Raw genomic sequence first — 14,891 nt, 5'->3', positions numbered from 1 at the left:
TTACTATATAAATTAATAATTTCCCAACATGCAACTACATCCATATAATCTTCTGTGAGGTCTCTATAAAATGCGTATGTGTTGAGTGTTGTTTGTTTCTTTTTAAAATTGATGTTGACTTAAATCTTAACTTTAATTTTTTGTAATTTAGAAGCAAGCTATGGTGTGTGACACTCTTGTATTGCAATAAGAAATTATTCAATTTTATTATCCTCTTAAGTGCTTCTTTATAGAGATGGGCTCCACGGTAGAATGATCATCTTAACTTCACCATTCGAATGATTAGTGTACACCTTCACAAGTATACCGATTTTTCATTGAATGCTTGGTTTATTTCCTTCCTTGCCTATTATAGTGATTAATGAATTTAATTCCAATTCATTTGATGTTGTATTCTACAATTAGATTGAACTTTTGAATAAAGCAGGGAGAATTAGGGGTAGCAATTTATGTTGGTAGATTGTGTTTGTGTTGTGTTAAAAGTTAGGCATTTTACATAGGGCAACTCAAACCCGATACGAATAATAATCATGTTAAAAAATACTACTTAATTATTAAACAAATAACATGTTGCGTATCCATTTAATAATCAGACTATCTTATTTAGTAATTAGATTTAGTTAATTTTTATATATTTATATGATTAATGTCTCAATAAAATATGTTTATTGTTTAATTGATATGTTTATTTTATTTTTTAAATTAAAATAAGTGATTGAATAATTTTAAATTATATTTAGATTAATAAACATGATTATTAGAAGGGCTAATTCAAATCAAATTCATATTATACGGGTTAACCCAAAAACTACCTATTTATTAAACAAGTTATTTACCTCAATCCAAACCCACAAGAAGTGTGTTTGCCTTGAGTGATCTTAACGAATTGCATCAACCTTTGTCAATTGGACAGATTGAAAGTTCAAGAATGACGGGAAATTAGAGCATATGTTGCATGAGCTAGGGCCACCATTTTAGGACAGATACTGGCATAAGACAGCCATTCACAAATGGCGGGTATTAACAGTTTTTTAAATGAGGCGGTATACGGGATTGGACGATTTTAACCCTATTCAGTTATCATGACAAAAATTTTCCGAAAGATTTTTAGCGTCTGTCTTGAAGCCCCAGTCACGGTTTGAAGTAGCTTCAGGTTAGAGACGGGCTTGGGCTTCGTTCCTGAAATTCAACTTAGAGCCATGTCCAGTTCACAGGCTTCATGTATGAGATATATGATTCATATCTTCTCGATCACAGATGGACAACAATAAACCAAAGGCAGATCAAGTATATCAATACAACAAATACACATTTGTATTAACAAACAAGCTTCTTGATTCAAAAAGAACACAGTTCTGCAAAGTTAACTAGGAACAAAACACCATATATAAGTGACTGATAAACTCCAGAGTACAATAAGATGCAGGACAGGAAAAAAAAGAAAAAATCAATGTGGGTTTAAATATCATAACTTCTCCCATGAAAGCACTAATGACTTCATCAAGAAGGGTAGACAAAGATTTCAATCTGTAAAAAAACAGCAAATTATACAATAATGTGTTTTTCATGGCTGGAAAGGGATGATGTCAATGATAAAATCACACCATATTCAATGGCTGGATCTTGCCCTGGATACGGGGGAAGAATTTCCTCCAGGCTAACGAGTGGGGATAGAGAAGCAGCCTCAAGACATCTGGAGGTTCATCAACCTCGGTAAAGTCCATCTTTAGGATATCAGCAACAAAATTGATGACACATTGAGCTTCATCGATGCCAAGTAAAGTCCATGTTAGAACAAGTAGGATTACATGGATAAGGGCAATCAATTTGCTTCACTAATTTTCGGTTGAAGTACCAGTCACCTACAGATTCTGCAATGGTCTGTTCAAAGACCAGTAAAAAACCAATAGTCACTCCACCGTATACATTAATTATACATAAAATAAATCCCCAATTAAGGGAACATGTTTCAGTGCCATATGATGCTGCAAAATTTTAGGATGTCTGAGTTTCAGCATTTAACAGAAGCAAGGATTCATAAAGATAAGACAGCCAAATTTGTGTGATTATCCATAAAATCACAGCCCACCAATCCTCTTTAGTTGAATAACATGATTCATGTATTTTTATAATAGATTTATATAAATGATACTTACCTTATTGTTGATCCTGGGAGAATAAGGAGAATGCCATGTCTCAGTCATCAATGTTTGGCAGTGACTAAAGCAAGAGTTTATAAACATGCCTCCATCCTTGTTTTGTTGGAACTCACTCAGTGTCTTTAGCATAGAATTTCGGAAACCTGCACAAAAAATTTAAAGCAGAAGAAAAAAAAATTAAATACTGCTCATATCGCAATCATGTTGGAAGGAATGAGTTTGAGGGATAATGCTCATTAGCACGTGTTATGCTAGGACTGTTAAAAAATTATACGCTGTAGATTCATATCAAAAAGTCCATTACCATGTAGAATTTCAATCTGGGCAGGACTACACTTCTGAATGCTCAGTCTGCATTTTGCCCATTTGCCAGAAGGATCTGATTCAGCTGGTATCAAAACATATTGAATCTGAAAATCATATAATCAGTAGGGGAACATATATGATGCTTGGATAATTCCTATCCTGTAAAGAACACATGAAGCATGTATTTAAAGATTACTTACCTGCCAAAAATCATAAGCTGGGTTGACAAGGAAAACTGGGGTTTTTATGTTCTTGATAAATTCTTGAGGAAAGAAACACTGACATTCAAATGAATAAGTGATTCTACATTAGACAATGGCTGAGCAGCAAAAGAGGAAACACTTCAGACATCAGCAATGAGAAGAAAACCTGCCTGGGATGGTTCCATTCTTCCAACACAATCCTTATCCAAACTGTTTGCTACACCCTGACAGAATGAAGGGTAATGAACAACAGTTCCTAGGAACAAATTTCAGGAAGCACAAACCAAGGAAAAGTATTCTAACCAGATATAAATTTGTAAATAGAGTCAACAGAGTAACAATAAAACTTAAGGCTAAAACAAAATTGGCAGGAGAAAAGGAAAAAAATCAGTCATAGTTAGACAACCAGTACCTAAAGAAACAAACATCCCACTCATTTGCCGAGTTTTTTCCTCTACCCTTCTATGACTTATGGATTGGTCCTGGGCCTGATCCTATTGAGGCACATCAGGACCTTTCATTAGTCTGTTAGATTTGAAGCTGTAAGAACCCAACGCTATATTAGACCCAGCCTGAATGTAGTGCATAAAAGTTCAAGCGTATTATATTATTTCAAAATTACCATTGAACCATTTGTAAAAAAGCAAATGAAAAGACAGTGGGGTATGCATGAAAGAAGGGTAACAGAAGAAGATGAAATATGCTAGATAGATTGCATTGGATTCCAATTCTCAAATTCTCAACTCTTCAGGTTCTGTCTTGCCATCAAAGCATGCTTGGGGTACTGGGTGTAGTCCTCTTTGCTGCGCTCATTCTAGTTTAGACATACATTATTGTTTTTAGCAACATTTTAGAATCCATTTTGGTCTTCCAATTGGACTAGTTGGACACTGATCTGGTTGCTTGGGCAGACCAGATGGTTTGTGATATAAAGTACACAGAGAAATGGGATTTATTTTATTTTGTTTTTTACTTTTATCTTTAAAAGGTCGTTCGAGAATCGTAAGTATAGACTGATAATGGAGCATGTAGCCTACATTAACCGATCTAAACAGTTTCCATCATTGTCCAATAAACAAACTCAGTAAAAATTGATATTCACAGATAAGGTTTCATAAGCTACAAATATGTCACCAATGGTAATTGATATCATCCAATACTTAGCATGGTAGACCAACTTGTAACACATTAATAATTTGTTCCAGTTAATGTTACCAAATAATTAACCTTTTTTTTTACTTTTGTTTTTTTAAATTATCTTTGCACATCACAAGCATTGGCAGAAAGAAAGCAGTGCTGGGGCCATCTGGTACAATGATCAATGGTTGAAAAATAAAATTAGACGAGTAACAAGAACTTATGTTAAAATAAATAAATAAACAAAGCTAGTATAGAAGGAAAATAAAAAACATGACGTATGTAATATATAGCAAATTAAAGACAAAAGGCACTACCTGAAGGTGGACAACATCACTATAGAAAGACCTTATTCTGCGATTTCCAGTAACATCTTTCCTGAAATGAAGGAAAACATAAGGCAAATTATATTTCAAGCTTCAAAAGTCAAGCATTGTACAAGTCACAAAAAAATCAGAAGCTGAACTCAAGTACAAAAGAGTTTTGACATCCTGGCAGCAATTTACTGCACCACTATACATCCTCCAGTTATATATGCACTTCTACAGGATAAACCTAGGGTAACTAGACAAAATAGATATACAATTCAAATAAAAAATATTATACAGAAGGCAGTAAAATGTGTACAAAAACATACTCATCAAGGAAAAAACCTGCATCAGCAAGGCATTTGACAGTGGCATCCTTTGGCAAAATCCCCCGGAAGTCATCACAGTGTATGAGAGTTGCCAATCCTCCAGCAGAGCACCCTGAAAGAAGAACCTGTGAAGTTATCAAATAGATCAGTAAGACTAAAAACACTTTCCATGAACCATAAAAAGAAAAAATTTGTTGAGAGAAGATTGCCTTAGAAAGCCAAATGCTTCATGGAATGTTCAAAAGAGATATTACAGCTAAGGCATATCCTCAGAGCTGAGGTGGCATGCCACCACTCAATCTCCATTCCATATATTGCTGGAAAAAATTGAGGGGAAAAGCACAACAGAGTTTCATTGATTGGAATGTTGAAAATTAGATTCATTTTTCAGAGTCTGGATGAACCAAAAGCCTTTGGAGCTTTCAGGACATTTTTGGGTGGCCACAAATTCAGTTCCTACCCTACCTAGAAGTATTTTATGTCACCATATCATTGAAATAGAAAAATTGATTAGTCAAGATGAAATCAACTCATAATGATAGTGAAAGGAGAAGAAGGATGATTAACTTCCATCCTACTTCTATTTTTGAAGGGTGGACAGTAATATGCATAAAATTATCTAGGTGTCCCAGAGTTCTTGCATACAAAATATCTTCAACTTTTAATCTTTGAAGGAAACTACAAGAAAATTTGTTACATCAAGAAAGATACCTGTTTAGCATTAGACAGTCCTATTGATAAGAGTTCATCCATAACTGCTTCCCAGATGCGCTGACCTCTGAAGAAGAGTTGTGTTTCATTCTATCACAGAAATTAACAGACAACATAATTATTTATTATTTATTTAATTAGGTGTGATGTAGAGGCATGCACAATTGTTTATAAAAAGAGTTACTTAAACATCAAACAAGACAGAAACCTTTTGAGAGTTTCCAGCAAAAGAAGCACCATCACAATACCGCAGCTTGACTTTATTCCAGTCAAAGAAATCTGCAGAATGTCCAAAATGTTAAATCATAAGGCCTCCACTGATTAAATATGAAAATTAAATTCGTTGGACTAAACCAACGCAAGAACCCTTGATACCTGAATAAATATTCACAGCACCAGTGTTAGTATGGTATCACAACAAAGGATGAAATATTAACATACATCAGAAATGAAGATTATAAGGAATAAAATGAGTTGACAGCACATTTCTGACTAAAGCACATGTATGTGTTTCAAAGCATTCATATTGTGGAATGAACGGTATTGGGTTTCCAAGCCCCATGCTTAGCTGACATTAATTCATCTTATTTGACATAATCATTATTGCCTGTATCTGTTCCACATTTAAATGCACTTTTGTAATTGCTTTTCTCACTGAATCATTTCCACTAATTTACTGCTGGCTTTGATGTGACCATACTTGGCCTTTAGCACAGCTGTTTTATTTTTGCTTTGCTTCTTTAACTAGAAAATCCATGACATGAACAAGTTTAAAAAGGAGTTAAAAATATTTATATCATCAAAAAAATTATAAATTCTCAAATGGAATTAAAATTGATAACTGGGTTGTAATCAGGTTCTTAAAATCGATGGTCCCATTCATACTCATTAGAACCAAGCAGGACTGGGGAGAAGGGTCCAGATGAGAGTTTGCAGATAGGAAAGAGCAAAAAGAAGTCTGGAACACTAGCCTCATGGCCCAAAAATAGTTTTTTAAGAATATGATACATGGTTAATAAGTTTACCAGAGAAACAGGAACTGCTTAATTCTATACCAAGCCACTAAAAAACAATATGAACAGAGATTTAGGGCATTTGATTACAATACCTTTTCAATGCTTTCCCTTGCAGGAAAAGGAAATAAAAGATATAAAAAAACAAAGAAAGGAGAAAATCATCCAAATTAACATGGTAAAAATCAATGAACCATCAAACAATGATCACAAATATTTTATTAATATATTTTATTTAAGATGGGATCTATTTTTATTGCATTTCAATGTGCTTATTTGCTAGCCCTATGCACCAAAAAGATGGATAATTACACATGTCTATGTATTCATATGAAGAATTCCTCAGTCTCTAAAAAAAATATAGAAAAGTTTATTAATGTGGAAATTACAGAATAATACATGAGAAATAGAACTGAAGAATAAGCCATGCATAGTAGCTGGATAAAATTTACCAGGATTCTGTGATGAGTCATGGCTTAAAATTCCGGAAAAGCGAACTTGACGTTCCATGTAGTTTGAAGAACCTAGTGCAGTTGTTTTACGAATTAAACAAGATGCTACAGTATTACACCAGCCTCCACCCTAAAATGTAACAGTAAAAAACAACTGGTAATGGGTAATTACAGCAAAACATCCAACAAGATCGCATAAATGTGCCCATCCTACAGATAAATGCTAAGAACAGAGTAGAATATGCACTCCTAAGAACAAACCAAAAAAGGAAAAAAAAAAACCATTAAGAGGAAGCTTAGTAATTTTAATTAAGGGTTGACTATATGGCTCAACCAGTCTAATTACAGGCACCACTGAAAGATGGGGGGAAGAGGTGGAAACGTTGTTTCCTGACGGTTCCACCGCAAGCCTGGCAAAGAAATTCCTTTATAACATGGCTAAGCAAGAAATCAGATAACAAACATGAGATAATCGAGAATATTATGATTTACATTTTACACTGCTCGATGCCCTATGACCTTGTAGTAAGCAAGACAAGCATGGACGCATAGAGATAGCAATACATTCAGGACTTGAGAAATATTTGTCCAATCTAATCCCTGAGGAAGCCTTTATACGGGCAAGATTCACAAATTTTCTTCTGCTGAAGCTGGACAGCTCTGCGGTTTCATGAGATAAGTCTGAAAATTATAGCAAGCTTGATGTGCTAAGCTATGTCAATTGCTTATTGCCAAAGCTTTCTTTGTTGCCCCCATAATGTTTCAAGCGGCATTGTTCAATCAAATGCTTTAAATGACCATGAAAGCATCAAAGCAGCCTAGCAATAACTTGTGACAAGTTCCATGGTGCATACCGGGAGAGATATTCAGGTTTGTAACAAGAATCAGATTTAACTGACTATGATGTTGTAGAACAAGATTTTGAATTCCAAGATAATGAGGAATTAGTTCGACCAGGAGGGCACAAGACTTGGAATAACAGAAGGTTATAGCATTAACACAGATTAAAAGACCATGAATTTGTTGCTGGCATCTTAATCATGGTGTTCAATTTGGCATTTCTAATGGCCCGTGTTACCGTATCATTCTGTTTTTCCAGGTACCGTTACAACTATTCCAAATTCAGATTCATGGCTCTAACTGACTAGTTTTATTAGCCCTCGAAGCCTAAAGCAATCCAATTTTCAATGAGCCAAAAATAGATAGAAACCAAAATGCGAATTGAGAAAAGAGCTAAACCTCTATATGAAGAACCCAATTGTTAGAGCCAGATCCAAAACCACTTCGAAAATGATATCCAGGGGCACTACCATCTAAACAAACTGTGGAGTAAAAACGAAAAGACAAAGACCAGAGATACACAAATTACACATCAAATCATAGACTTAATGTCATCCACAAAACGTACTACTGAATTGAGTAAAGTCAGAGAGATCGGAAACTATACCGGCGCCTTTATCCTTGGCATGGCGCACCAACGTCAAGTCAACCAAATCCAGGGGTGCGATGGTTTTGGTGGAGGTGAAAGAGAGAGCGAAGAAGAAGATGGTGAATCCGAAGGCTGCGATTGCCCAGTCTCTTTTGGAGAATTTCCTCCAAGGAAGGAGAAGTCGAAGCCTAGGGTTCGCCATTTGGGATGGACAAAGGCATCAACTAGACTGAGCCTAATCACAGCACGGGACGACAGAGACGCAGCAACTCTTCAGCTACACTCTGCTTTGACCCGGCCATGGAGGTAGAAACGACGTCGTTTCGTAAGTGGCTCAGACGTAGTTGGTACTTGGTAGTTTGTAGCATCTCAAATACAAAGACAGAGACTACATCCATATAAAATACAATACATTCAAGGGGGTACTGGACGGCTCCACTCTTCATTAAACAACATTTTATTATTTTAACCATATTTCATCTTTTAAAACCTCTAAATAAATATAAATATTTAACCATACACTATTTATAATTCCCGCTCTCACATTTATTTTTAAGAAATTTTTAAAATTATAAAATTATAAATATGGACAAAATTAAATAATAATTCTGTTTTATAATTTTTTTATTTAATAAAATTTTAAAAAATATGAATCCATTTATTTAATTTCTTATATATTTAAGAAGTCATTTTAACACCACAAATTCAATTGTCATCCAATCCATTGACATTTTCAATTCAATGATAATAAATAGGAAAAGTCTACAATACCTAAATATTGATCCAAACTACACTAAATCCCTAAATCCATCTTAAACTTTAGAATGCGTTTTGTTAATAATTTTAGAAAACACTTTTAAAAATCTATAAAATCACTTAAAGTATTTTTTTTAAAAACGTGATTATTCTAAAAACAATTTTTAGAGAAAACACTTCAAGAACAAACACTATCAAACAAATTCTTAGAGGAATATAATGCTACATGCATACCCACATTTATTTTGCATAAGATTACAAAAGCAAGATGAGCTTCAAACAATATTTGGGATGATCAAGAAAGAAAAATGACCCTGTAAATTGACAAAGATCCAATAGAGATGAACACAAAGATGACCAAGAACCACATGGCCGATGCAGCAAGGTTCCAACATCCAAAAGAAGAGTAGAAGACAAACTCGCAAGTCACATGGTACTGGGCTTTTTAATTCTTGATTCTTGAAGAGTTCAGTAAGTGCAGAACAAATAACACATTTCTTTACTTGCACAGTTGTACTGGACATAAATACATATAATGTTCAGCAATTACAATTGAATAGCAATCCAAAAATCTGGAAGTCAGCATCCTGTGATCCACCAATACCTAAGGGCAGGATACGATTCTTGTTCTAACATTATTGGCCCGGAAATGAGATTTGTGAGGCGCAAAATTTCAAAACTCAAGTTGTTTGCTGAGAAGCAGAGGTGTCATGATCTCAAGAAGTATTTGGCATTTCTTAGGAATTTATTTACCATATAAACCTCTGGATCCCAGGCTCGTGTTCCCAATGGAATGGCCGATACAAGAACATCATCATAGTGAAGGCATTGATGGCTATATACACAATCCCAATGAGGAGCCAACTTCTAGCATTGTTAGTGTGAGAATGAAGCATCAACAAAAAAAATGGTATGGTGTAGTATCTAAACTCAATCAATGGTGCAGGAATGAGAGCTACAGCAGAAGCCAAAAAATATGCCAGCACCCAGATCTTCCTTTGAACCTTTCCTGGCAATGAAAACACAAACAAGCCCTCAGTGGAGTTGAAATAAACAAAAAATTATACAATAACTTGAGCTTAGTACTGACCCAAAATACTGAAGATGGAAAACCATGAATAAACATAAAGTGGGACCAGAAGGTACTTCATTGACCAATGAGCGTTGATGACCTTTCTCCAGAGATAAAAGGGATAGTGCCGATTGTCAGCAAGAAGATAAGGATGAGCTATGCTGTAAAAGACAATTAACCATGTGATGAATTGGTCCAATTGAAGTAGAAATTAGTTGTAGGCAGACTATGAAATCTCTATCACAATTTGCTCAGTATGCCAAATTGGTTGTTTGATGTTACCTGAAAAAGTGCACGGAAAGAAAGCCACCAGTAAGAGCCATAAAGCCTTGAAAAAAACTAAGGGGCTGGTTCTTCCAGAATGACCAGAACATGTCTGCAGCCTGACCTGAACTGAAGTGCCAAGGAGCCATAGCTAGAGCAGCAACCAGACTAAAATACATTATTTGTGCAAAATGTGGAGAAACTGCATGAGCTTCCTTTGCACCTGAAATATCAAGAGATGGGGTGAGAGGCAGACATTTCATAACTACTAAATTAAAAAAAGGAAGACGATTGCCTATCAGAGAGAGGAGAATAGCTGAGGTACCAAGAACCACACTCCCATTCCAACGGACAAAAGCAGCAAAGGCCACCAACACTATAAAGAAAGGGCAAAATGAAGACAAAAGCTCCCACTTCAAATGCCAAGATGTCAACAGGAGAGTCTGAAACTCATCAAGTAAACCTGCAATGTAATGAAAACAAGATGAACTATCAGCCTTTTGGAACCAAAGTTATACATGATGAGACAGGACCAATCATTTGACAATTGACAATCCCAAAATCCAACATAGAACAAATGTATTCCACCAAAATGTGGCAAAGTTGTGAATGTTTGATATAACAAATGTTAAGATCATCTTCCTGGATTGAATATGGTAAATTCCAAAACATTGATAAACAAGATAAAAAGTTAACCAACTAAAAGCAAATTATTTGTCTGACCAAAACTTCACCATGATATCATTCACTTATAATATTTAGACTGCACAACCAAAATTTTCATCCAACTGGATATTGAATGTATAGTGTCTACTAACAAATTGGAATAAAAAAACCTCTTCAGAAAAGTAACTCTTAGGAAAGGACTGAAAGTCAAAGGAAACAGAGAATCACTAGCAATGCATCCAAATGTTAGAGAGAGAGATACTATTGATAATGATTTCTGTTATTAAAAAAAACAAAAAAAACAAAAAAAAAAACCAAATATTAGTACATTTTGATTCTAAAAAATACTCATTTTTCAAGAGTAATAGTAATAGACAGAGAGAAATAAATTCTATGAATAATGATTTCTTTTACCAGAAAAACAAATATTAGGACATTATGATTAAAAAAATACTCATTTTTTAAGAGTAATAGTAATTGAAACTCTTTCTTTCTAATGAAAGGGAATCTGATAACACAGATTTGATAAATTCTTTATTCAACCAAGTATTGATGGAACTGACAGAACAAATGCTAAAATAGGAAGTCGGTCTAGGTAAAGACAACAGGAATTTAAATGTTTTCACTGAATAAAAGATAATCAAGATTCAATTCAGATGACAAATAAGACCTGACATGTGGGCTGTTGAAGAGACACTTCTACTGGGTGTAGAATCGTTGTCAGTTTCCACACCAGTGCCAAACTTTCGCTTTCTCAATTTTGATTCACCTGTGATGCTTATGTTGGGACTTGGCTGACCACTTTTCCTAATTGATTCATCAAAATCATCTGCTTTCTTGTTATCTCTTTGATGGGCCAGAGTAATATCTATAACCCCAGTGCACGCAACAAAAAGCATCCATATAATATTTGTTTGTCGAACAACTACTGACAAAGCCCCAAACTGCAATAAAGAAAATCAAAATAAGTTACCACTTGCATGAGAAAAATAATAATGTTCCATCAATGTTATCATGGAAAATTGAGATAAATTTGATCTAATTTGTAGGAACTTGTTGCATAGAAAACTCTTATCCATATGTGGAAATGCTTGCTTTTCAAAACACTTGCAGCCAAAAAACACATTATTTTAATTGTATCGCAGAAAATATATTTTCCACCTTACAGGTCTTCATTTCATGATTTTCTCAATAGTGGTCCAAAATGGTTTTCTTGAAGTTGTCAATCTACAGTGGAGCCTGTGCACAACAAATTGTAGAGACCTAGCACCCAAGGTACACCATGTAAAAGACTATTTGCCTTCTTAAGGTTCTTGGAAAGAAAGGACCAATAACAAGAAAATCTCCATGTACAAGCTACTTATCAAGAAAAAAACTTAAAACTTCCACCTCCATATGGATGACCTTCAATGGAATCTATGCTGAATGTCACTAAACAGTTGTTTGCACAGGACAAGAACTTAAAAGAGGCACCTCCATTTACTGGTTTTATGTTTTCTTTCTGGATAGGATTCCGTAACTTGAGGTTGAGAATGTATGTACAAAGAAAATAACCATGCCACAAGAGAGCACAATAGCACAAATCAAAAAGTGAGATCATGAAATTTAAATATCTGCCATATAATATGATAATCATCTTTGCAATTTTATAATGTACTAATGACATATGAGAAAAGCTTGAACCAAATGCTTTACCAAAGCACTGAACAGGTATTTCTTCTTCAGACAAGCAAGATACATGGCAAGCACTACGGTAAGAGATGCCACATCCGTGTAGTAAAGAAAAGTGAAAAACCAATGGAGGGGGTACAATGCTAGAACAACTGCATAAAGAGTTGCTTTTCGTTCATCAAGAGTGGGTCTCAAGTGGGTGATTATCTCATACACAAGTACACTGCAAATTACTGCCAACACACCATTGACAGAGCGGAGAATTGCAGTTGAACAAACATGAGAAAACGATGAAGCTGCCTGTACACAGTACATGCCTGGAAACAAAGAAGCAACATGGGCAAGTGAAAGATAGTACCTGCAAAAGTTTTAAATGCATAAATCAACTTCAAACTTTTAACATTTTTTCTAGATTCATGCAGTTTGAAGATTTACATTCTTTCTTTTTACAACAAACAAGAATGTCATATATTTCTATCATTCAAATGATTAATTCGCTCAATTGCTCAACCTGCTAAGATTCAAACAATTTTTTCACTACATAAAAACCGGAAACAGCATGTGCTTGTATTCCATATGCATACAAAACAGACCCCATTTAAAAATGTTTGTTAAATAGGAAATATGAGATCAATTTTATCAAACAAATTTCACAGCCTCATAGAAAGAGGTCTCACACATTAGAGACTTCCCTTTGATTTTTTCTTTGTTTCTTTTTCCTAAGCCTCAAGTACAGCAGAAGATACTCTTGAAACAAAAGCATAGTCAAGTCCCTAGTTTTAACAAACACTATTTCAAGTCAGATCAAAATTCATAGAAACAAAAAGAATTGCGGAGATTGATAAAAACTGACAGGCCAGGGGGAGTGGTGATCATGGGATCCCAACTTCTGAAATTTGCTCTGCAGTACTCTTGAGCCTGTGGAATGTGGAAAATCTCATCCTGCAAAATCGCCAAGGGTTTTCTTATATTATCATCAATTCATACACAAAAAAGGACACAGAGAGCGCTCAGACGTCGGAGTCAATAGTTGCATACCATGTAAGGATGAGGAACAATGCGGTTGACAATGATAGAGATGGGAATGACCCATAAGCCCACCAGTACTGCAACAGTTATTCTACCCATGGTGCTAGGGCATGAGATTGGTGGGCGATTAGGGAATAGCAGAGAAAACGACGTCGCCCATGGGGAGACCACCGTCGGCGACCCACTTCTTTTCCTCCGCGGCAATTGAAGGTGGGACTGTGACACTGAAACGACGTCGTGGGGTTGAAATTGCAAGCCAGATTAAGGTGGCATGCGGAGTTCCCAACCTAGGGTGAAATCTTGGAGATGGAAGCACACACCAATTTCTCATTCAAAATACTAAAGGGCCCACTTTTTCATTTTTTTATTTTTTTTACTTTCCCTTTTCAATTTTTTTTCCTTCGCGTTTTCTCTCAAATTTTTCGAGAACCCACCTAAAAAAAATTTAAGCCCTTTTTAAAAAAATTAGTGAAGAACCTTTTATAAAGAAAACCAAAAATAAATTTTTTTTTAACATTATAAATAAGAAATAGTTACCTTCACAAATAAAAAATAATAATATCATATTTAAATTTATAAATAAAATCTTATTGTTAAAAGAGTTATTTGATTAAAAGAATCATTAAAAATTCAATTTTAAAAATTTAATCCTTTATTATTTTCTATCACATTTTGAGGAAAATATCTTTAGTTTTTTCTTATAAAAATAACTTTTTTTTAAGCTATGTTTAAATAGTCGAAGCATTTATATTAAAAATGAATTATTATTAAAGTAAAAATACGAAAGATATTAATCATAAATATGATAATTATTTCATCTCTTTTAACCGATTAATTCTAACTTAAAAACAATATTTAAAAAATGGATCTGTCGCCCGACTCAATTCACACATTGAATTGGAAATCCTTTTAACCGAGGTTCAGCCAAAATAACAGGCGGTTCAGTGGCCAAACCGATGAACCGTTTCAATCGACTCCCGTTCTATTTCAAACTTTGGATTTGGGCACAAACGGGCATGGTCAATGCTTTTGGGCTTCAACATGGACTCTTAGAAACCTTTGTCCGAAGGCTGAAGGGATGATGCAACCACTAGGCCAATTGCACCATTAGCTAAATTTATCACGTCATAATAAATATGAAAATAATACAAGTAAAATAACCTATTATAAAAAAATTTGATGTGCAATAGTTAAATAAAATTAAATAATATATTTTTCTTTTTATTTTTAATATATACTATTTAATTTAAGAATATAAACTTGAAAAATAAATATTATTAATTTTAAATTTGTTTATACATTAAAAAAATTTATTTTAATAAAATATAAATTACATATTAATGATAATTTCGTCTTTTAGAATAGACTGCACCTCATTTTGTTTTG

The 14,891-nt window shown here is 34.4% G+C and overlaps 2 protein-coding genes across 3 annotated transcripts; both read right to left on the bottom strand.

Moving 5' to 3' along the window:
- Positions 1-1,292: 1,292 nt before the first annotated feature.
- Positions 1,293-8,417, bottom strand: LOC100244164 (pectin acetylesterase 5). Its single transcript, XM_010655987.3, has 12 exons — positions 8,066-8,417; positions 7,858-7,940; positions 6,619-6,748; positions 5,362-5,432; positions 5,154-5,243; positions 4,443-4,567; positions 4,123-4,183; positions 2,839-2,892; positions 2,666-2,743; positions 2,464-2,569; positions 2,157-2,302; positions 1,293-1,881 (listed from the first exon to the last, which is right to left on the bottom strand). Exons 1-12 carry the CDS (start codon positions 8,247-8,249, stop codon positions 1,765-1,767), a joined length of 1,245 nt encoding a protein of 414 aa, XP_010654289.1. The 5' UTR covers positions 8,250-8,417; the 3' UTR covers positions 1,293-1,764.
- A 793-nt stretch (positions 8,418-9,210) lies between these two features.
- LOC100249516 (dol-P-Glc:Glc(2)Man(9)GlcNAc(2)-PP-Dol alpha-1,2-glucosyltransferase) lies at positions 9,211-13,835 on the bottom strand. 2 transcript variants are annotated; one of them, XM_002270286.4, is made up of 8 exons: positions 13,515-13,835; positions 13,330-13,418; positions 12,501-12,834; positions 11,476-11,749; positions 10,465-10,602; positions 10,158-10,362; positions 9,894-10,036; positions 9,211-9,812 (listed from the first exon to the last, which is right to left on the bottom strand). In XM_002270286.4, the coding sequence occupies exons 1-8, from the start codon at positions 13,602-13,604 to the stop codon at positions 9,553-9,555; spliced, it is 1,533 nt and encodes a 510-aa protein (XP_002270322.1). In that variant the 5' UTR covers positions 13,605-13,835; the 3' UTR covers positions 9,211-9,552. The 2 variants fall into 2 exon arrangements, with proteins under 2 accessions (XP_002270322.1, XP_010654290.1); XM_010655988.3 differs by lacking the exon at positions 13,515-13,835 and having other exon boundaries at positions 12,501-12,793; positions 13,330-13,419.
- Between the last annotated feature and the right edge of the window lie 1,056 nt (positions 13,836-14,891).

Source organism: Vitis vinifera, chromosome 8 (assembly GCF_030704535.1).
Source record: "Vitis vinifera cultivar Pinot Noir 40024 chromosome 8, ASM3070453v1".
NCBI lineage: Eukaryota > Viridiplantae > Streptophyta > Magnoliopsida > Vitales > Vitaceae > Vitis > Vitis vinifera.
This window is presented reverse-complemented; position numbering and strand designations above follow the sequence as displayed.

Bases quoted from the DNA above. Each gene is read 5' to 3' on its own strand.
- LOC100244164 (XM_010655987.3), bottom strand. From the start codon at position 8,249: ATGGCGAACCCTAGGCTTCGACTTCTCCTTCCTTGGAGGAAATTCTCC. The intron at 6,749-7,857 runs GTTTAGCTCTTT...GTTACATTTTAG, and splicing joins ATTGGGTTCTTCATATAGAG to GGTGGAGGCTGGTGTAATAC. The intron at 4,568-5,153 runs GTATCTTTCTTG...ATAACTTCACAG, and splicing joins GACTGTCTAATGCTAAACAG to GTTCTTCTTTCAGGGTGCTC.
- LOC100249516 (XM_002270286.4), bottom strand. From the start codon at position 13,604: ATGGGTAGAATAACTGTTGCAGTACTGGTGGGCTTATGGGTCATTCCC. The intron at 10,603-11,475 runs GTCTTATTTGTC...ATTACATTGCAG, and splicing joins TTCAACAGCCCACATGTCAG to GTTTACTTGATGAGTTTCAG. The intron at 10,037-10,157 runs GTAACATCAAAC...TGTCTTTTACAG, and splicing joins CTTTCCGTGCACTTTTTCAG to CATAGCTCATCCTTATCTTC.